The sequence below is a fragment of the Pecten maximus genome, chromosome 5 (genome assembly GCF_902652985.1).
Source record: "Pecten maximus chromosome 5, xPecMax1.1, whole genome shotgun sequence".
In the NCBI taxonomy this organism is placed as follows: Eukaryota; Metazoa; Mollusca; class Bivalvia; order Pectinida; family Pectinidae; genus Pecten; species Pecten maximus.
The window spans coordinates 9,675,559-9,697,531 of NC_047019.1; the positions used below are offsets into that span (position 1 = coordinate 9,675,559).

The following is a 21,973-nucleotide window of genomic DNA, read 5'->3' on the forward strand; positions in this document are numbered from 1 at the left end:
TGTCGAAGTGTATCAACATGATTTATAACGGTAATCAACATCGCTGAGATGAAAGGATTTCAGTTTAAACACAGATGGAATCTTTGTCAGACAAGTGCTCAACAAATCTTTATCACTATTTTCCGAATCAAAGCAAGCGCTAATGAAACCATGATGATTTTGTTGATAACAAGATATTAAATTGTAGTCGTTACCGCATGTGTTGGGCGTGTCATGTCTACGAATAGTTAGCTTTCTACAACGATATGGTATATACATGTTTATGTATTTATTTATAATTTATTTATTTATTTATTTAATACGTGGTTTTATCTTTATGCCAGCTTTGTAGGAATACAATGTACTTCTTACTCATAAACACATCCCCATTTTGATTCTTTGTTCAAGAACCACTAAATATAATGTCGATAAATCTTCAGTGTTTATTTGAAAGTAAATCCGCCCCTTTCTATAAAATCTTGCTGCATGACGATGCCGTTTTCGTCTACAGTACATGTTCAGCAAATATTTGATTTTGATTGCACAATGTTTAAAACCAGATTAAGCACGTGTTGATATATACATGTAAAACACTTTCTCATAGTTTAATTGTGCAATTTCAAAGACTCTAAAAACTATGACGCCTTTTTTCTAGACAAGGACATGGTACTTATTAATTGGCTAACCGGTAGGTCGACTTTCATCTCATCCCTTTACCTACACCAAATATTGGTCCGTCAGTATGTCTAACGTCTAGATCTGTTGTTGGGGTCAAAGGAAACTCGGGCTTGGACTTAGTCTCCGGTCACAACGACAAAAAAAAACAAGAAAACAAAAACAACAACAACAAAAACAAACAAAAAAACATAAAAAAATAAATGAATAGATAAATAAAAGTATATCATTATGTCAATAAACTTTTAACTTATTTGGAAACATTTGGTTTTGATGGCTGGCTACTCACGGCTTCCCTTCCTCCAACGTCAGGAAATCAATCTTATCAGGGGTATTATCTTCTAACCTCTCTATGTATTAGCACTAATTTGACGTGTTCAATGTAGTGTAAGCGATACATATTATGACCCTTGGGTTGAATTTCTGTTCAGCGGCTAATTTGTGATATTTATTCAATATTTTATTTCGCTTTTGGAAAATTTGACACTTTTCTATGTTGTCGTGGTAACACAAGCAGTATATTTATAGCTGTGAAACTACTTCCTTTGCTAAGTAAATCTAGATAACAGACCACAAGCGATGACCACCAACAGGCAAAAACGCACCACCTCAGCCAAATCTACGAACCTTGACGGGATTGGCCGAGGTGTTCCGATAGGCCTCAAACACGAATCAAAACATGTTATGAATAATAAGAAAATTTTAAAGCAAAAAAACTATTTTCGCAAATCATCCCCTATTTGAATACTCATTTAACTAGTACGGTCATAAGCGTCTATCTAGACTGGTCATCTGTATTTCTAGAAAATTGAAATAATAAAAAAAACTGAGTTTTATAATTTTGATCTCGAAAATATGTCTGAAAGTTTCAAACTAGGAGGGATTTGGTTTGTTTTTGTTTAACGTCCTATTAACAGCCAGGGTCATTTAAGGACGTGACAGGTTTTGGAGGTGGAGGAAAGCCGGAGTACTCGGAGAAAAACCACCGACCTACGGTCAGTACCTGGCAACTGCCCCACGTAGGTTTCGAACTCGCAACCCAGAGGTGGAGGGCTAGTGTTAAAGTGTCGGGACACCTTAACCACTCGCCACCGCGGCCCCTTACTAGGAGGGATAATCAGGTATTAGAAAGTAGTGAAGACATTCTAAAAAAAAAAGCAACTTAGGGACTGGTGACCACTCTTCCATCTATCATTTATCAACAGAGTTAACCAAAGTTGTGAGTGTTATGATTAGTCAGCAAAAGCTGCCTAAAACGGTCATAATATAGATCGAAATGATTACATAGCTCAAATCACTCATATATACGTATACTGCGGAACCCATGTATATTTATAGATTATCGAAGGTTTGTTTTAGACAGATTTCACGCCATACCGTAAACACGGACTAGAGAGATAAAAACGCATTGGTGGGTGGCGTAGTGGATAGAGTGTTCGGTTTTTACCAAACAGCCGAGTTTCGGTTTCTATTCCTTGTTTCGACGATGAAAAAATGCGGTAACCCGCTCGGCTAAGTGTTTTCTCCAGTCGCATGCCTCACCAAAAGCCATAACGCGCTTCTTCAAGGTCAACGATAGTACGTAATATCAGCTCATACAACAATGGACCCATTGTCTGAAAGTGTGATTCATCTCAAGCGGCGAAGATGTTTTTCCCTTCGAATCCATACCCTCACATAAAGAGAAACAAATGAGTTTATCATTAACAGCACAGGGACTTGACATATAATACCAGCACAAAGTTCGTATCTACGGGTCTTTATGCCAAGTTCCTGAGATTATTACGATTTTGTGTGTTCAAGAATGGTAGACTCAGAAAATTAAATTATATGAATACTTACATGTCACGTTTCACCATATCGATATCGTTTGTATTACTTTTATTGGTATACATGAAAGCTGTGTGTTTGCGATTGTGATTAAAACCATCAGATTTGTTCGCCAAATGCCACTTAGGATCCTGAGAGTACAGTAACGGAATTCTGAAATCTCCTAATCTCATTTCCATACATACATACATTTTGACGTGTGTGTATATGGGAACTTTTATCTTCACTCGGCACAAACGTTAAACATTTTTGAGTTCACGTGACCCCCCCACAGGAGATAGAGTAATTGTACGTGCGGAACACGTGCGTAATGTTTGCCGTTTTCACGCTCTCTCTATCTATTTCAGGAATAAACTCACTCCCACTATCTGTAGACTGCATTGGAACTCTCCAAGATAGGAAGGGAGAAAAAAATATTAAAAACCTCAAAAACACTACTGTACAATGATGCTGACCTATATTAACCTCCTTTAATGCATGTGCGTCATGTATTTATATATACAGCGACTGTACAACTAATGACATACGCGCTAATTGCTGTGAAGTGATTAACTAAGAATGCGAGTACCTTCCCTCCCCTAATAATTAATGGAACAGCCAGCGCGAGAGCCAGTAACATTAGTTCGGCACCTCCCGTGGCAATAACTATCTTTCTCATTGCATCTCTGGCTAGTTCTTAGGAGTGAAAAGTGAAGGAACCTTTGGAACAACATGCCGCCAAAGGTAGGATATTGATTGTGAAATTTACTATATACATTAATCTTAAATTTGCAACATTTTAGACTAATTATAACAGGAAAATTATCAAGGTAATTTTTTTTTTTTTAAACCAACTTTTTTCAACTGTTTTACTGGGATTAGTTTGGGGCGGTCAGTCAATTAAGATTATGTTTAGATGTAGTTTACGGAAGTTTTGCAAAATGCAATTTTGTAGCCTCAAATATTTTCATTTTTTGATGATTTTTGATAATTATTAAAATTCAGATGGAAGTGTAATTTATATGAATCCCAGGAAAGATTTTAGGGGGCTTCGCTATTAGTATCAAAGCAGGAGGTCTTGATCCTATGGCGGATGCTCATGATTTAAGTGCCGAGAAACGACACAGTGAAGGGTCTGTTTACTGCGGATTAATTGGGGGGTGGTGAGACGGCCGGCCACTTGAGATTGAGCACCAGTTTATACCTCCGCTGGTGTTTTGGTTAAAAGGTGTTGTCAGTCGATACAAAATGTGGTTCATGGGTAACATCTGGAGTAAACTGGGAGACCGATGGACGGGGAATTATGGCGGTTAAATCTCAGACCGATGAAAACACGAAACAGTTTTTGTAGATATACTACATATAATTCTCTTTATTTAATATTTGAGAGCGTTTAATTTTCAAGTCATTTCGCGAGATCTAAAGCTATCTGAAGGAAGGTTGTGAATTGTCAATGCATCTTAATTTTCGAATAAATATGCTAATGCCGCGTTTCAAGTACCGGACTAAATTGACAAACAATATGCAAATACTTTTTTGAAATCAAAGGATACGAAAATGTTTTTTTTTGTTCTTTTTTACATGTTGGACGTATTTAGAACATTCTGACGTCACATGTCGGATTTAAAACATGTATGACGTCACACTTCTTCGACCAGATATATTATAATGCAGATCTATAACTGTTGACGTCATTGCTCACGTTTCGTGCCATTAAGACGAATTACCTGTGCGTTGCTATCGGTAGAGAATCTGACCGACGATAGCGGTGCCAAATCATATACACATCTGGTGCTTGAGGTAAAGAGAGGGTGAGAAAACTAATGCATTTATCCTGTTCTAGGTACTGTACAAGTAAACATCATATAGACCCATGTCAGGAAAATACTTTGTGATACCAGGATGCTACGTCACTTACATAACTTATGACGTCATTTTGATTTTTAATTTGGATACACGGATTATCAATCCCGCAAAATATCCATAATCGAGATATACACCCATGTCAGGAAAATACTTTGTGATACCAGGATGTTACGTCACTTAACTTATGACGTCATTTTGATTTTTAATTTGGATACATGGATTATCAATCCCGCAAAATATCCATAATCGAGAATAGTTAAATAATAGATCTGTAATATCACTGTTAGATTTCACTCGCCTATTGGCATAATATATTTGACTTCCAAGTCACACTTCGTTAAAAAGTTCTAACGGGGCCGCCAGTTTACGTCCTCATTAGTTGAAATACTTTTTTCCGTTACTTAGCAACACGTCGTATCAACAGCGTATATCGTTTTTTGATTTTGTGTCGTTAATCGTCACTTTGTTTCGTGTTCATATTCAACAAAATTGGAGAAATCGATTTTCCCCGTGAAAGCAATCTACTTCCGGTTATGGCTTAATTAAAGCTATGCGCCCCTTAGAATGTTTTAGGCTTTAGGGACACAACCATTTAAAGTGTTATCTCGTCGCATATATTTGAACAACGAATGAACGTCACAACAGCTGCTGGGTGGGATTGGAATTTTCTCGGAGTTGAAAGATTACCACAGAAACGTCACTGCTAGGGCGTGTGTCAGTAATCAGATGCATCTACAAAGATCCATTCGTATGTGTCAGTGTATTGCTATATTTAGTATAACACGTGTACGTGTACAAGTGAGTTCGGCATAACTAAAATACTTGCTTTTGACGAAACGAAAATACGAGAGATATGACTGTCAGAAAAAAGTCTTAAATGTCCAAGTCTCTTTACTAGATTATTGCAAATATAACCCTGTTCGTCCAAGTATGACGTCACTTCCTGTCTGATGTTTACGCTGTTCTTTGTTTCTTTCTTTCTTCTTTGTTTATTTGTTTGTTTGTTTCTTTCTTTCAAAAGTAGTTCTCTTGCTCTATGTAAAGTATTTTAGTTGTTAAATAGTGGCGCTTGTTCAACTCTCAGAAATTATTTTCTGAATGTTGGAGTTTTTAAAGAAGTTTGGCCTCTCTTATGTCAAAATATACACGTGTTGGCACCAAACATACATCGTTTTGTTACAAGATAAATAGACATCGGTTCTTTCTCCAGGAACTTTTATAAAGAAACGGTATCATTATATATAACATAAGTAAAACAATAGTGTTTTCTATGGGTTGGCAGCGATACGTAAGACCACTCAACGAATTTGCTCCTGAGCATTGATTGCGTGTCCCGCTATAGTGGAATATTTGATTAGAAATTGGTGTTGTTGGGGGTGGGGGTGGGGGACTCAAAAGCGGAACAGCTGATCTGGTGCCAAGAACAACATAGAACACTAAAACACACCAACGTAATGACAATACCAGTTACACTGTACTTTTGAGAGATCTTACGTTAAAAACTTGCTTGATTTGTGAGAATACGAGGATCACAGAAATAGCCTGTAAAAAGGGTGTACGATATGAAACAATTTAATTTATATGAATACGTAAAAAAAAGTTTACTATATCCCTATCTGAAAAATGAAAAAAAAGAGACATTTGATATTAGTCCAATAAAAGCAGAAGATATTGATAAGGAAGACTATTTATAGAACCCATTGCTAACACAGACATATCAACAGGCAGAATATATTGCTGTTTTGACAAGAACCATCCTTCTAGTTCGGTCTATTTATAGACACGGCACATCCTCTCTCTCTCTCGCCATCCTCTCCCTCAGATTCCAACTCCCCCGATGACGTTTCCGGGCGTGGCAGCTTTACCGGATTTTGCTGGTGTTGTGATTTAACTCATTTCAGGACGTTGTTACTTATATTTGTAATCCATCAGCCTTGATACGTAGCAACTAATTACAAAAACGTGTTTGCCACTTAGGCCGGATCTTGTGTGTATCTGTGTATTTCTCGGCGTAGCTTAGCCTTCCATCAATGAACTATGTTCTAAATCTTGATTTCTCATTTTACATTTTAGTATGTGTATGTTTTTGGACGGTTTTACTTCAGTTTTATGTGGAGTCGTCGAAGCTACATTAAATTCATATATTGGGTCAAACATTTGTCAAAAAAACAAACACAAAAAAAAATATATCGGTTCTAAAATCACTTTCTGTTCATTGTGCTAATAACGACCTCATTTACCAATTCAATGCAATTCATTGCTGAAAGTAATTTCTATTCTTCCCTTTCAAAACAATTTGACATTTCGAAAAAATAAACTAAAACTATAACTCTCTTGTTTTGTTTGCTGTGAATATTTGAAATAAATCAATTATTGCTATTTCCTGAGATGCGAACATCGAGGTACAATGGCCGGAAGTGGACTGTCAAAACAGTGCTTGACCAACGACCGCCATTAAAATAAACATCCGGCATACTTACTTCGTCGATTAAACCATAAACAATTCTATACCTAGTGCTATGGACCAAAATTAAACATGGATCAATTTTCATAGTTAGACATATCTATGGTGCTAGTTTCTGATCAATTTCGTTTAAATGTTCCACATCAATTTAAATTTAAAACAAATTGGACAGGAAAAGCATCTTACGTGTGTAATTTATTTTAGCGAAGCAGACATGGCGCTGAGCACTGAAATACTAAACGCCGAGCAAAGATCTTATCTAGAAACTTGTAAAATGAAAAACTGAACATTGAAATACACAACTACATCCCATGATGTTGTCGATTACAAGTGTCTGACGTCACTGACGTTTTTGTAAACGAAATCAGAGAAGCAATAAACAAGAAACTGACATGTTTTTTATGTACATTTCAGCGGGGTGATCTCCAGGTTATCTCTAGAGTGTCTGGCAGAGCCTTAATCTAAGTTTCTTTTTCGTGGCTTCTTCTGAGAAACTAAACTCTTGTAATAGCATGCATGTAGAGAACATTTAAGCTGGGCTGAGAGTAATTAGGAGATTTGTTCAATTGTATTCGAATTTTTAGAAAAATCTGAAGCTAAAATTTAGAAAAAAACAAAACAAAAATTGTATTTATTAATTCTAAATGTTCATTTTATAGATTGAACTTCAAATAACCGTTCACAATTATATATTTACCGGCGGGGAAAAAGAATAACGGAATCGACAGAAAAAAACCTGAAACAGAATCAATTCTTCAGTGTACTAGGAATGCGTGTATGTAATATAAAAGAGAGGTTACTGGGAAGATGTGTTTAATGTGTATAATGTGTATTTCTTCTGAGCTTATTGCTCTTAAACAATAACATATGCTGTGATTATACAAAACGTACAAAGTGTGTTGCTCGTGGAACTGAAATATGATGCCACACTCTATTGAAACGTTCTTTTTTAAGAACGTGGATGTGGCGCAGTGGTATCAGCTGCGGGTATCTCTGGCTAGATGATTAGTTCCTTCGCTAGCCAATGCTTCTGATACGAATGTTCGTGGAGTGAAACGTAATCAGAAGTCTTGGCTAGCGAAGAAGGGCGATTCGTATAATTGTCTTCCTTCGCTATTTCTGTTCTTTTCTTACATATATGATAGACTTTGTCCTTGGGCAAGACACTTTACCCAAATTGCTCTGAATGGCATACATGGTTTCCCGTATTTTGTTCAGTGCGGTAGTCACCAACTACTACAAGGAGACACGCTTCATAATGACCCTGGTTGTTCACGGGGCGATAGACCCAGCACATATGACCCAGCACAATGTATTATTGTAAACGAGGAAATTTACGCGAGGGAGACATTTGCGCTAATCTCGTCCTTTATCGAAATCGCGAAATTAACCTCCCGCGAAAACACTCACGTTTACAGTATATATCATGTGTTGTTGATCCAAAAGTTCAATATTTGAATTTCCTGTTGTAGCTGTACTATATGTTGAAAATACTACATGTACATATGTTTCGTTCTTTGTCTACAAATTATTAATAAATTCTCGAAAGCGATATTCATTAAATTTTTTACACGTTCTATATAATCCTCTACAGGTATTCAACTGCGCTGGAAGTTTACAGTTACAAAACTGTATGGACTGCGTCCAAATGAAACTTCCTACACAGATTCTGATATCATACTTAAACTGAGCTCCCAGACACCTCAGTATAATACAGTGTCATTTAAAAAAAAGAATTTGGCATGAAACAGCTGGCTCCAAACCGAAACCATCGTAGATTACCATGGTAACATAGATCTATTAGGAGGGGAATATGTGAATGAAGCACGTGTTTAATTTGACAGCAGTATGAAGTTTTATGAAATAACTCATTTATCTCTCTTAAGTTAATAAGCAACAAAAAGGTGAGAGGATGTAAAAGAATACTTAAGTTATTTTCTTTGGAATATTTTTTTTTTTTTCAATTCAATTACTCATACTACAGGAAACGGATTTATATAAGTTACTACAATTTGTTTCTGGATCCTATTCTTTCGTACTTTACTATAAATTGTTATGAGCTTAATTATAAATGAAATAAAGTATATGGTAGTTATATTACTAAAGAGTGAATCGTTCTGCTTCTAAACAGGTTTTCTTGACCCTCGATCCCTTCTTTGACCTTTGACGTCGCGTTCTCGATCCCTGGCGTGTAGGTCAAGGGAGCGAGACCTAAAGTAACATACAGTTCCTAACTCGACATAATGCCATCGGTTATTTTTGAATCCGGAATTTTTGGACCAAAGAAATATTTATTTTTTATCATCAATATTAATATTACTTGAATTATTGTTCCCTAAATACCACATCCGGGAAGCTTTGATCTGCAAAGGTCAAAGACGACAGAGTTCGGCTAGAGCACTGCTGGCATTTCGAATCCAGTTTGGCTAATGTCCATGGACTAACCTTAGTGATTGTTTATTAGCCGACGGATGACAATGTCTGTCCAAACAATACATTTTATTTGGCCGCTGTATGTGGTCATTTAACATGATCTAAAGTGCACTGACCACTGCGGGAAAAAAACTGAAGGCACTTTCCCAAAATGTTATTATACCAACAACACAGACGTGACAGTTTCCGGACAAACATCATCTTAGAGCAAAAAATAGAACTTGTCCGATAGTATACCGCGACATCTCTGCCACATGTGACTGTGTGTGGGTCGTAAAACTGCGAGTTGTATCTCTATAGATATCACAGTAATAAGCTCTATTGGCCTGTTATTTGTCCGCCCTACAGCGACCCCGGTAATTAGCCGTGTGTTCGCCTACCATTAGCCTGGCGCAGTGCCTTGTACTTCCCCTTTCACAAAAATGTTCTCAGATAGAGAATGACTTACAATTTCACCTGCATTGGCCCTTTACTAGACTGGCTCTCTGTCTCTAGAATATTAAAATTATAAATAAAATTGACCTTTATGATTTTGGTCACTAGGATATGTCTGATTCTGGAAGTTTCCTAAGTTTCAAACTAGGGGGAGATAATCTAGTATTAAAAAATAGTGGGGCAGTTCTAACACAAAACTTAGGGGCTGGTGGCCAGTCTAGCCCTCTACTATCTTCTGTGGTTTTCATATGTAACTTTCTACTGTATCTTCACATTTTAACACTAGCCCTCCACCTCTAGGTCGCGAGTTCGAAACCAACGTGGGGCATTTGCCATGTCTGACCTTATGTCGGTTGTTTTTCTCCGGGTACTCCGGCTCTCCTCCACCCCCAAAAACTGGTACGTCCTAAAGTGACCCTGGCTGTTAATACTACGGCAAACAAAAACAATCCTTGAACATATAAACCATTGAACTGTACAATCTTTCCTTACTACAGACTTGAGCAAGTATAAGAGAGCGTTAAGGAAACACAATATGATACAAATTTGATAACTTGTTTCTGAATCCTATTTCATTGCGAATAACGATTAAAAATCGATTTTATATTGTAACTTAAGTTTATGAATTGAAATACGATTTTACTAAATCTAAGCAAATGTATATATAAAGAGTAAACATTACATGAATCATGCAAGTTGAACTTGCGCTTAGTCATATGACATTTATAATAAAGTATTGTCAAGTTTATTTCGTTTAAATACGTTCGCCCTAACTATATATTCCTTTTCTTGTTTGAAGATAAAACAAAGCCTCTCTCCTCATAGTAATAAAGAGAATATATATATATGTACGATCGGGCGTGTCGCACAATGATATTTACATTACGTAGTATGTTGTAGTAGTGGGTGGCCGAGATGAACCAAACCGACACAATGTTTACATTGTTTAAAGGAGCTCTCGAGGGAAAAGAAAAACGTATATAACTTGTGTCGAAATCACGTAATTTATTTATAACGGCCAGTCACGTGATCGATTTATGGTCTATGTAAAAGTCTAGACGAGAGCTAAGAGCCGTGTAATAAATTTAAAACGACCGATCTTTATTAACAAAATGTTTGATGTTTTCCTCTAAGGAATGTAGTATATACCACGTGGATGTTTGAAATCAGATTACTTCTGAGCGTGCAGAAGTTGAAACCGATAAAACTTAACCAGGCATTAAACTACTTGAGTGCCGTATGACGTCACAGACACCGCCTTGTGTGCACGCACGAACCGGAAATGACAGAAAACAAAGTTTCTTCGGGATTATCGAGGCAGTTCTTGTAATTTGATAGAAACAAAACATAGTCAATGAAGCTAGCTTACATAACATGCTATCAGTCTTGAGCTCATGTTAAGAAAGCAATTATTTCGGTAAATATCTATAAGACCAATCTTTTTCCTAATGTGGGCTTGCACTATTGACAAAATTTATGTCCTAAACGACATACTTATTCAGATAAAGACTATGTCAAAGTGCTTGAACAGAGAAAAGGTATACATTTTGAGCAGACGATCTTCGGGATAAAGAAAGATAGTCGAGCTGTAATTGCCCTCTATCAAAATTTGATATATTCATGTCAATTACTATATACATGTATATTAGTATATTCGGTGGAAAATTTCAAAACTCGGTCCATTGCACTACATCATCTTTGATATTATAGCTATGTTTTCTGATGGAGATTTCTAAGTTTTCGTAATAAAGTATAATCCAATTCGCTAGTCTTACTGGGTTCTTTGATGTCAACGTACAAGCTTTAGTAACTTGTCAGCAATACTTGTGTACCTATCAAACGCGTCGACAATCCTTTTGTACATTTCAAACGTATCAGCAATTCTTGTGTACATTTCAAACTTGTCAGCGAGCCTTGTATACATTTCAAACTTGTCAGCAATTCTTGTGTACCTTTCAAACGTGTCGACAATCCTTGTGTGCATTTCAAACGTGTCAGCTATTCAAGTGTTCATTTCGAAAGTGTCATTCATTGTTGTGTACATATCAAACGTACCAACAATTCGATGTGTGTATTTCTAACGCGTCAGTAATTCCTGTTTACCTTTAATCGTGCCACTCACCTTTGTGTGTTTTACAAATACGTCATCAAAGTTACTGAACAAACCATTAACAAATAATCATTCATCAAACTGATTTGTCAGAATTTTTCTGCAAAAGAGGTGACATGGCAAAGCAACGTAACATATATGTATTCAACAAATCACTAATACATTTGTATGTATTTTAGGGTGTAGTCTGCCGATGTATACACATACTGCAATACGATGTACGTGCATTGCACGACCCTAGCGTAGGACGAGCAGAGATGACGCCAACAGGTGTCGACAATAAATGCTTGTGTACAGCTATTTATACAACTATGAACATGTGTTTTTACGTCACAGTCGAACATAAAATACACCACAGATACATTGTGTAATGTTTTATCATACATGAAGAAACGACATATTGTCGTCGCTTAACATACGATGTAATTATTCTATCCGCTTTATAACTGCAGCGTGGATTTGAACATATTTATAAATGCTGTGTACATACGCTCTTCACGCGAGAACATAATACATTAGTTAATACATGGTTAAAGACAGATGTCTTGGGAAATACTGTCAAAATACAGGGGTTGCTTGTGGTCAGTTTTTGTCTGATTCAACAATGTTTCACGTATTTACATACAATGACGCCGAGGCTTGGTAACATCTTCACAGCGAATACAGACAGTTTTGTTTACATGTATGATGGGTTGAACGTCCTCACAACAGCCAAGGTCATATAGAGACGGGCGTCTTGTGAAGGTCATACTAGGACGGACCTCTAGGGGATGTCAAGGAAACAAACACGGAAATAAATTATAGAAGTGAAGTCATTACGTTTCCGATAGATGTCGCCTTTGTCTTTTGCAGTCTGGAATGAAATTTCCCATGATATGGAGTCTGATGGATAAACGACTGCAGGATCCAGTTGTTCAAAGGGCGATTATAGCTTAATCACTTGATTAGGGAAAATCTCGTATCTCCTTTACTTCAAAACCTGTATATGTATATTCCTTAAAATGTTAATGTAGGAAGAGTGCCACAGAATTTAAGAAAATGTTTTCAAGATAGTTTTGCAAGAATTGATTTTTATCGGGATAAAAACATTGTTAAACTACGACCAGCCTATTCACCTTTTAAACAACTGCGCCGAGGCATAAATCAAACAAAAATCCTGTTCGATATGCCAACGAAGACAATTCACACTATATGTACTGGTATCACATTTTCGATTGATGCAAAATACCCTGACAAATGAATCCCCAGTATGTAGTGTAACTGAGGCATTTTTTAAAGTCATAGAGGTCATAAGGTCAAAAGGAGGGAATATTGTGGCATATTTCCCAGAAGAAGTAGAAGGAGTAGATAGGGAACATCCGAAGTGGTGTAAGAGAGACCGCAGGCCATTAAGCAATTTTCAAAATCCTTGTAACGGAAAGTCAAGCGAGTATAAAATGTTGGTATTCATCAGGGTTGTTTTCTCTCGAAATAAAACAGATAATGGACAGCTGGCGTTGGTACTGGCTAGTGCTATCGGTCACTGGTCAATGGTCTTGGTGTTGTGGTCAATCAATGGGATACTGTGGTCAGTTGAGATGCGTGGTATGATAGGCCAATGTTTTCGTATGTTTGTAGATACTGATAAATCAGAACTCAGAGGCGTGTAATTGGCACATTTCTGGCAGCCACATACACACAGGACGATCTGTTTGAAGTCTTACCTACAACAGATACCCAGACTGAACCCCAGTGTATCTAATCCCAGACATGCGTTAGGCTTGGCATCGTGTTAGCAATATCTACATAGAAATAGAAACATTTCAAACAAAGATGTAAAATATGGTTGATTTGTTAATATATTGATTCATTGACAGATCAATCAATCAATCAATCAATCAATCAATCAATCAATCAATCAATCAATCAATCTCTTTCAAGAATCTTCAATTCGGTAAAGTAGTCTATTTAGCACCCTATAAATATTTAGGACAGTGCCTTCTTAGATTCGGCCAAATCAATTTCATTTCATTGAAATACTATTTGAAAGACACGTCGGCATGGCAGTGCTTTTCATGCACAATTTGTCAGGTTCTCAGATTTTCCTTAGATGACCAGCGTAATAACTATTATCATTGCTGATACTTGAAGTACACTGTAAACTGTGATTGAAACTTTTCTTTGTAACTTCATTTTTTTTTTCTCAAATCATTGTGAAGTAAATTGAGTCTGATATTCTTCAACTGTTTGGCATATAACGCGAACATAAACTTCTATGTAGACTGCGCAATGGCTCCACTGCGACCACGCCATCCCAATTTCTCTATCTACATGAAAGTACTGCTCCCGATTATAGCTTTAATTGACATGCAGAAGATGCATTTACAAAGGAATGTTTCATGTGGCATGGCGCCAGACCGGATCTAGGAGATTAACGGCTGACTGTTTTCTCGTCAAATTCCACGCTTGTGTCGATATAAGGATTCTTTTATTTGTTCTGGCTCCAAGTCCATTAGCACTGTTAGCGCCATCCAAAGAATACCTTGCGCATGAAGGTGCCGAGTTGGCGAAATATACGTTCCATGTTCCATTCACATATTGAAGTTGAGGTTAGCAGTAGGAGTCTTGCTAAAAACCACCAGTGATAAAGTTTTATGGTTATGTAATTAGCAAATGTATGGGAAAACCTAATAGTGATGTTATTCACGACCTCACGTGCATTCACGTGTATATTGTAGTGAGTGTTATACACATAGATATGACAATTCAGTGTGGATAGTTCAAAGAGAGACCGAGCAGCCGATAATAAATGTGCACACCAATGTTCCCCTACGAGATACAAATCATCCCAAAGCATTGTTAACTTAGAAGACCACAGATTCAAATATCAAAACTTGTCATTTATTTAAAAAGGTCATGTGTAGTCGAGTGGTGAGGTGACAAAGTCGTAACACAACTGCCTTTGGCACTGTGGTAATACACTTGTATTTCACCGAGACAGCCAGGGTTCAATTCCCTGATCGGACGTGAAAAGGTATGGGGTCATCTGCCCAACCCAGTGAATTTTCTACTGGTATTCCAGTTACCTCTCACAGTTAGACCCCTCAAGACCCCTTAGACCCCCCAAACAAGATTATTGAATATACGTTGGTATAACTTGTTTCTCATTGTTGTAAAATACATGTACATGTACGTAGATAAAGTTTATATTAAAAGGACGGGCGGGGTTTAATATTTCCCTGAATAGATCAATCAAAATATAAACATTTATAACATTCTTGCTGAAAATTATTCATTATGAATGCAAATTGACATTTGGGATGGGAAAGGAGGAACATTAACCTGTTAAGGCGCCGAGAAGAAACTCCCGCAGTGACTTGGGTGTAATCGGTTGGGCATCGTCCAAAATCCCCGTCCTCAACCTCGAACCAACAAAAGGAATGAGACGAGTGCTTCAGTACTAACTAGTGTATTAGGTTCAATTATAGACACTCGCTAACAGTCGTTATAGACAGCATGATGTCTATATTATAGATACAAGCAGCAATTGCATTGATCTGTTAGTGAACAGATTTCAATTTACATCAGTGATTGTTGTATTAGTACACACCGATCTTGCGTGAGGCAAACTCGAGTTTGGATTATATTGTCATTTTGTGTGATATTTGATTCCCATCATTTTCATATCTGTTCATGACAATGAATGGAAAAAATCATCTACTATTTCGATCAATATGACAACGTGTTGATCAGAAAATGCATTGTTCTACAAGTGTATATTGTAAAACGTTTTGTGGAAGGGACGGGAAATGTTGGTAATTAATACCCTCGATATTATTGTTGTAATCAACGTATTTACTGTCCGCTTTTAGGCCTTTCGGCCTTTCAGTGGCGAAACCTATCGATATAAATGTGGAGGTGACATCATTGTGGGGACCCTGCGATCCCTGATGATACTTTATTTAGGTCATATCATTTAAAGAACGAATGTCTGATGGACAGCATCAGAACAAAAGACACCACAGAAAAAAGTGTAGGCAAGAAAAATAAAAAAAAAGGATAATAATAATAATAAAAACAAAAACAAAGAAAAAAAAACAACAACAACAAAAACCGCAGAGACCGCTATAGTTGTAATAGAGAAAGCAAAAGGAGATTAATTATGGTCTCCTTGGTGTTCTCGATTAAACACCTTTAGTCCCCAAATTATCACCATGACGTGGGATGAAGCAGGCCTTAATTTTTTATTCATAAATGTCCAATGAACAGAAGAAAATATAGGAGAAACAATCCTCGATCATGCAGGGATGGATGCGAAAAAAATGTCCCTGTGAAAAGTATACATTGAGATGTAGCTGACATATCATTTCCTTGTCCCTGTATATTTTGAATCCCTGATGAAGGACACGGCCCAAACACGTTATATTGTGAATGTTTGTATCTATATCATGAAGTTCCTTAAATGAACTCTGTTGACAGACATTTATAGGGCACACGGATTACAACTAATACATTTTCGCTTTTGTCATGTCTTTCTAGCGAGATCCCGAGTTGGAGTCACAAGCATTGGACTGGGTTGAGTCTAACTACGGTAAACCAATCGACAGGAAGAGTGGCTTCGAGAATGTCCTCAAAGACGGCATCATTCTTTGCGAGTAAGTCGGCTGACCTAGTAAAACCTAACTTTCTGTCTCCGATTATAGATGAAGCATATTAATGTTTTCAAAGAATATAGATCTTTACCTTTAAAAGAGTCGGAATTAAATTGATGGCAAAGTAAAAATTGTAACGTGTTCAGTTCTGTAACCAGTAATCACTCTTTAAATATACGTATATAGATTATTGTTTTTAGTATTCTATAAATAGTAACAGTTAATTGCACATTTGCAATTTGTAATATGACGTCATGCATGATCCTCTCATAAAGTTCCATGGAAGAAGAACGTTTTATAAAAGTTCAAGCTATTAAATTGTAATCATTTGAATGATATAAGGAGAGTAATCTCTAGTTCATATTTCGTATTAATTTCCACAGCATGATGAATAATCTGATGCCCGGATGTATCAAGAAAATTGACCGAAAAGGAGGCGGCTTTGCTTTGATGCAGAACCTTGGACGTTTCCAGGATGCGGCCAAAAAGTACGGAGTACCAGCAGAGGAGGTGTTCCAGACTGTTGATCTGTGGGAGAAAAAGAATATTCCCCAAGTGACGCTTTGCATACACGCCATGGCAAGAGTGGTACGTCACTTCCGGTGATAATATTGAAGTTTATATAGTTATTTTCTAACCTTAAATTGGCATTGGTGAAGCTCTGAAAAGATTTCAGTCTAAATATTTTTGAGAAATAGTATTAGGTATTTTGCCAATTAATTACGTGTCTCGCCACCTCTCGTCCTCTAAACTAACATCCCTCCCTCATTTGACCTCTGAAGTGACTTGTCTCGGAATATAATTGAAGTCATATTGTGTATGTTAGTTTCTTTTATCTAAATGTACGAAATTTCTTTTCAAGGCATGTGAACACGTATACTTTTGGGGGAGTTCCGGCTTTCGACATTTGATAAATGAATAAGTCGAATCATATTTTGTGAGTGCAATAACCCTGCCAGTTACCTCCAAATGCCATCATTATAAATCTTTCGGAGTTGTTTGAACGCTAAGGTTCCATTGTTACTGAAACCGCAATGCATTCAGTATCCCTAACTGCAGTACTATGACACTACAGCTTTAGGGGGGGTAGATTAGATAGTTTACAAATTCCTTGTAAAATCGACAAGCAGTCTATCTTTCATAGTAAATAGATATAGAAGTCCAGCAGTCGCTTGTAATTAACATACTTTTTATAAACCAATACAATGTCCATTTGTTAAATGAGCGACATATTGTCGAACGTTCTATTTGGCTGATGGTAGGTGGGCATGATATCTATCACTGATATTTACAACTTAATGAATGTTTACAGGCTCAGACGCGAGACGACTACAAGGGCATGATGCTTGGACCAAAAATGGCCGAGAAACAAGAACGTGAATTCACTGAAGAGCAACTGAGGGAAGGAAGAAATGTCATCAGTTTACAGTATGGTAGCAACGAGGGAGCTTCACAAGCAGGCCTCAACATGGGCAAACCTCGCTCTATCATGGATTAGGGTGTCTGTATTATATTTAGAAGTGTACGGGGTCATCAAAACGCTTGACATAATGCTATAATATCTAAACATTTGGATGAAAAGGTTCTAGTTCTACTAGACGCATATACTAGCGTATAGAGATAGATTGGATCACTTGCTGCAGTATTTCTTTCTCCGATAGGGTTCGCTTTGTAATGTAACTTTGTTTCGTGTTTTCAATCGAAACCTAAAGGAAAGTCGAAAACAGCGTCAAGAAACCCATTCTAATTTGTGAACTAGTTCCTGCACACTTTCTGTGTTTAGTTAATCTAGTGAGATTTGATAAAGTAAAAGGGATTTTTAAGGCAGAAAACGAAAACGAAAGTGATTCAATGACGACAGAGATTCAAGATGTGCTTTAGTCAGTTCACAATATGAGTGCATTTCGGGGATATGGATGCTTTTCATTATCAGATGGAAAATCATTTGCGTGCTGGAGTATATAGAAATCGGACTTAGTAGTGAAAATGAAGAAAAAGAAATGCATATGAATCAAAGAGAAACAGGTTGTACAATCCATATTCGGAAAAAATAGCTAGCTGTCATTCAATCAACCCAGTCTATAGAAATAACACCTTGATTGAAATTAAAACCGGATGATGGAAACATTAAGAAGTTTTACAACCCTATATTTTTGACCGAAAATCAAATGTGTTCATGCCAAAACTGTTTCCATGTTGTCTTTAGTACAATATTTGTTCTTCCCACAAACCAGCCGTATCGTTACACTCCTACTTCTAATAGAAATATCCATCTGATCCATTTGAAGGATACTATACTTAGAGTAGATTAACTTATAGATTTTATTTTAATGTACAATGTATATAGAGGTTCTGATGGATATTAGTACTCTACCAGCACGGTGCAGAACCGACTGTGTGCAATTTCCGTAACTTATTTTTCATTCTCATATAATTATAGATTTATTTTTATTTATTCATATCGTATCAATATGGTTTGTTATAATAATAAAGCCATTTCATCCTTATCATTTGCATTTTTGTGTTTCATTTGAATTGTATTGTGTATTTTAAATGATAGAAGACAACTAGACTATACATGAAACTATAAACGAAATATTCTTTCATTTAGTTCATTCATGATTTATTAACTTTCGGATGTTCAGAGATGTACATAAAGTATTGGGGAACGTACTGTAAATCACTCTCATTTTGCGTGACATTTATTTTCGCGGTAATTCGCCAAGTTAGTCAATCGCGAGTAAAAAACCTTCACGATTACTCGTGAATATTTAAGTCATGCTAAGATTAGCGTTCGCGAAATCACATATTCGCCAAATTGTCTGAAGAGGTAAGTTCGTAAAAACTAGAATTCGCGAAATCTAAGTGATTTACAGTTTTTGTTATACTTTAAATATATCAATTCATTTTTAAAAAGATGTAAATGAATTTGATCACTTAGTTTCTCAATGGACTTTCTCAAAATTTACCGTAACACAAGCTTGACGTTGGTTTGTTTTATTTTATTCCTTAATAATACCGTTACTGAAAGACTTGAAATGCAAGGTGCAATATCTCTTCAAATCTGCTACGGCTAATTATAAGAATATCATTAGAACATATTATGTTTATGAAACAAGAAAATTCATTCAAAACTTATCTAAATGAATGAATTGTATAGTAAAATTAATAAGCGTCACAGTGCTTTTTTTTTTTTGAATCCTATTGGCCTAGTGACAGATTTAGAGATAAACCATCTGTTTTGCTTCTAACGTATTTTGATGTTAACCAAAATAAGACATATTTTCAACATGGAACTATTCTTACGAAATAAGTAAGGCTACCAGAGTTATCGACCCTACCAAACTTGGATCGGTATGGGTGTAGTCCTTTTCATAATCGAAGCAATTTATAAGATTTTAAATGATATGTACAGCAAAAAGTCTTAATGTGAGATACAGCACAGTCACTGATACTCATAATAACAAAAACCAAATAACATTAAAAAGAATCCAGAAACAAAACCCATAAATACCCCCGCTGTCATGTGACCTTTTCATAAAGTTTGACCAAAATCTATAACAGAATGATTTTTTTCCTTTTCTATGTAGCAAGTGTGACCTTGAAATTCTGAAAGATAGGGATGCCTTTGTACGGAATTTGAAAAAAAGTAATCTGTCAAATAATGAAGTTGCTAAGTATTTATATTGAATCGGGACGACCGCTATCAGCAATAGTATATGACATGGCGGGTATATAAACAATAAAAACTAAAAGAATGTACAAATACACTTTACATAGTTAACACATGTTGTAAGATTTGATGATAACCATACATTGTCTGAAATATTTGGGTTCTCAATGGAAATATACATCAATATAGTAGGGTGAACTACAGCATGATTTCCACATGTGTTATTTAGCACTCGGCTGTTATCACCCAGGAGGTTGTTAGACTGAAAATATCACTATTGAGATATCAGAGACATATTGGATTGAATGTTGCTATATGTTACATTATGTTTGCTGATACAAAGGTATTTCAGTAATGATACATAAAATATTCCCTTGAATGATAACATCAGTGTAAAAAATGTTCTTCTTCTTGAAGAAAACAAATTGGAATGTGACCTACACGGAACTTCCAGAGAAAAAAATGCCTATTTTCTAAATTTGTTTCAATCTGCATAGCTGATTTTGACAGCAATCATTGAAAAATTGACATGAAAATTGCATTACCGAATTAATTTACTCACAAAGCCAAACGGAACATGACGTGATTTGACTCACGAAAATTGATTTAGTTAAGCAAAGATATAAATATCTTCTAAAACAAATTATATATTGAACGTGAACATATAGTAATAATGTTTTAATGTGAACACCCTAGCATGATGGTTCTACTATTAAGTACTCAAACAGGTAAATTTCGTGATGATTTTCCGTAGAACAAAACTACTAATTATTCTTTTAAATGTCCTCTTGGATGTCAAGAAAGATTATCTACAGATACTTCGTGGCATTTTACAATGTGTATAAACTCTACATTGTAGACAAACTAGATTATATCATTCGAATTTCAGTTTCAGTAGTTCGATTTCGTTTCTATAACGAATGAAGAATTACCTGCACTAGTATTACAGCCGATTCTAAGAAGGACGACATAGCTGCATGACGATTTTAACATCACAGACGATTCCATGAAGGACGGAATAGCTGCATGATGTCCCTAGCATCACAGACGATTCCATGAAGGACGAAATAGCTGCATGACGATTCTAACATCACTGACGAGTCCAAGAAGGACGAAACAGCTGTATGATGTCCCTAGCATCACCGACCATACACAGAGAGTTGAAACAGCTCTATTATGCAGTATCTGGTATTTTAATCATATTTAAAGGCGATGCTGACCCGTGTCTTTGTACAAACATGTGAAGAAAAATACGGACACGAAAGTGAAAAGATGAAGGAACAAAGCAAACCCACTAGAAAAGTATTATTCTTTAAACCGTTCGGAACATACAAGATTTTAAATTCTCTCTAAATGGAAAATTACCTTTGAACCAAATCTCTAGCTCTGACCAAAAAAAAAAATCATCTCGACAGGTAAAGTGCTGTTTTTCTTCAAGCGTTATATAATGTGTTATCTTTGTATGAATCAGTATACAGGTTGTACAGACCATCCGTAATCATAATGTTACGTCCTTGAGATAAAACGTTGAGCTTGTTGTGACAAGAAAAATACATGTACATATCATATATGATATCTGAAGATAATATCTGCCAATAATAACCAAGCCGTGCAGAGGCTTCGATAATATCAAAAAGATTGTTGACGTTGCCTTTCATTGTTTAGATATATGATCACTTTAACTATACATATTATATCCAACACCTGAATTTCGTGCATACATACTTGTTAAAGGAACAGGTATGACTGCGTGGTTTATACAATGGGTTAACTGACTTCTGTCATTCAGCTGACGTAAAAAAAACTCCTTCGACTAAGATTGTAGAGCCGGAGACCTGGGTTCGATTCCTGTCGGGCATGCTCGGCAGGACAAGACGTAAACAGTATGTATCTGTATT

General features: G+C 36.3%; 1 protein-coding gene across 1 annotated transcript; it reads left to right on the forward strand.

Moving 5' to 3' along the window:
• Positions 1–3,058: 3,058 nt before the first annotated feature.
• Positions 3,059–18,910, forward strand: LOC117327085 (myophilin-like). Its single transcript, XM_033883914.1, has 4 exons — positions 3,059–3,207; positions 16,290–16,405; positions 16,786–16,990; positions 17,715–18,910. Exons 1-4 carry the CDS (start codon positions 3,196–3,198, stop codon positions 17,898–17,900), a joined length of 519 nt encoding a protein of 172 aa, XP_033739805.1. The 5' UTR covers positions 3,059–3,195; the 3' UTR covers positions 17,901–18,910.
• The last annotated feature ends 3,063 nt before the right edge of the window (positions 18,911–21,973 follow it).

Excerpts from the sequence above, each read along its gene's own strand:
- LOC117327085 (XM_033883914.1), top strand. Across the intron at positions 16,406-16,785 it reads GACGGCATCATTCTTTGCGA|CATGATGAATAATCTGATGC; the intron begins GTAAGTCGGCTG and ends TAATTTCCACAG. Across the intron at positions 16,991-17,714 it reads TACACGCCATGGCAAGAGTG|GCTCAGACGCGAGACGACTA; the intron begins GTACGTCACTTC and ends GAATGTTTACAG.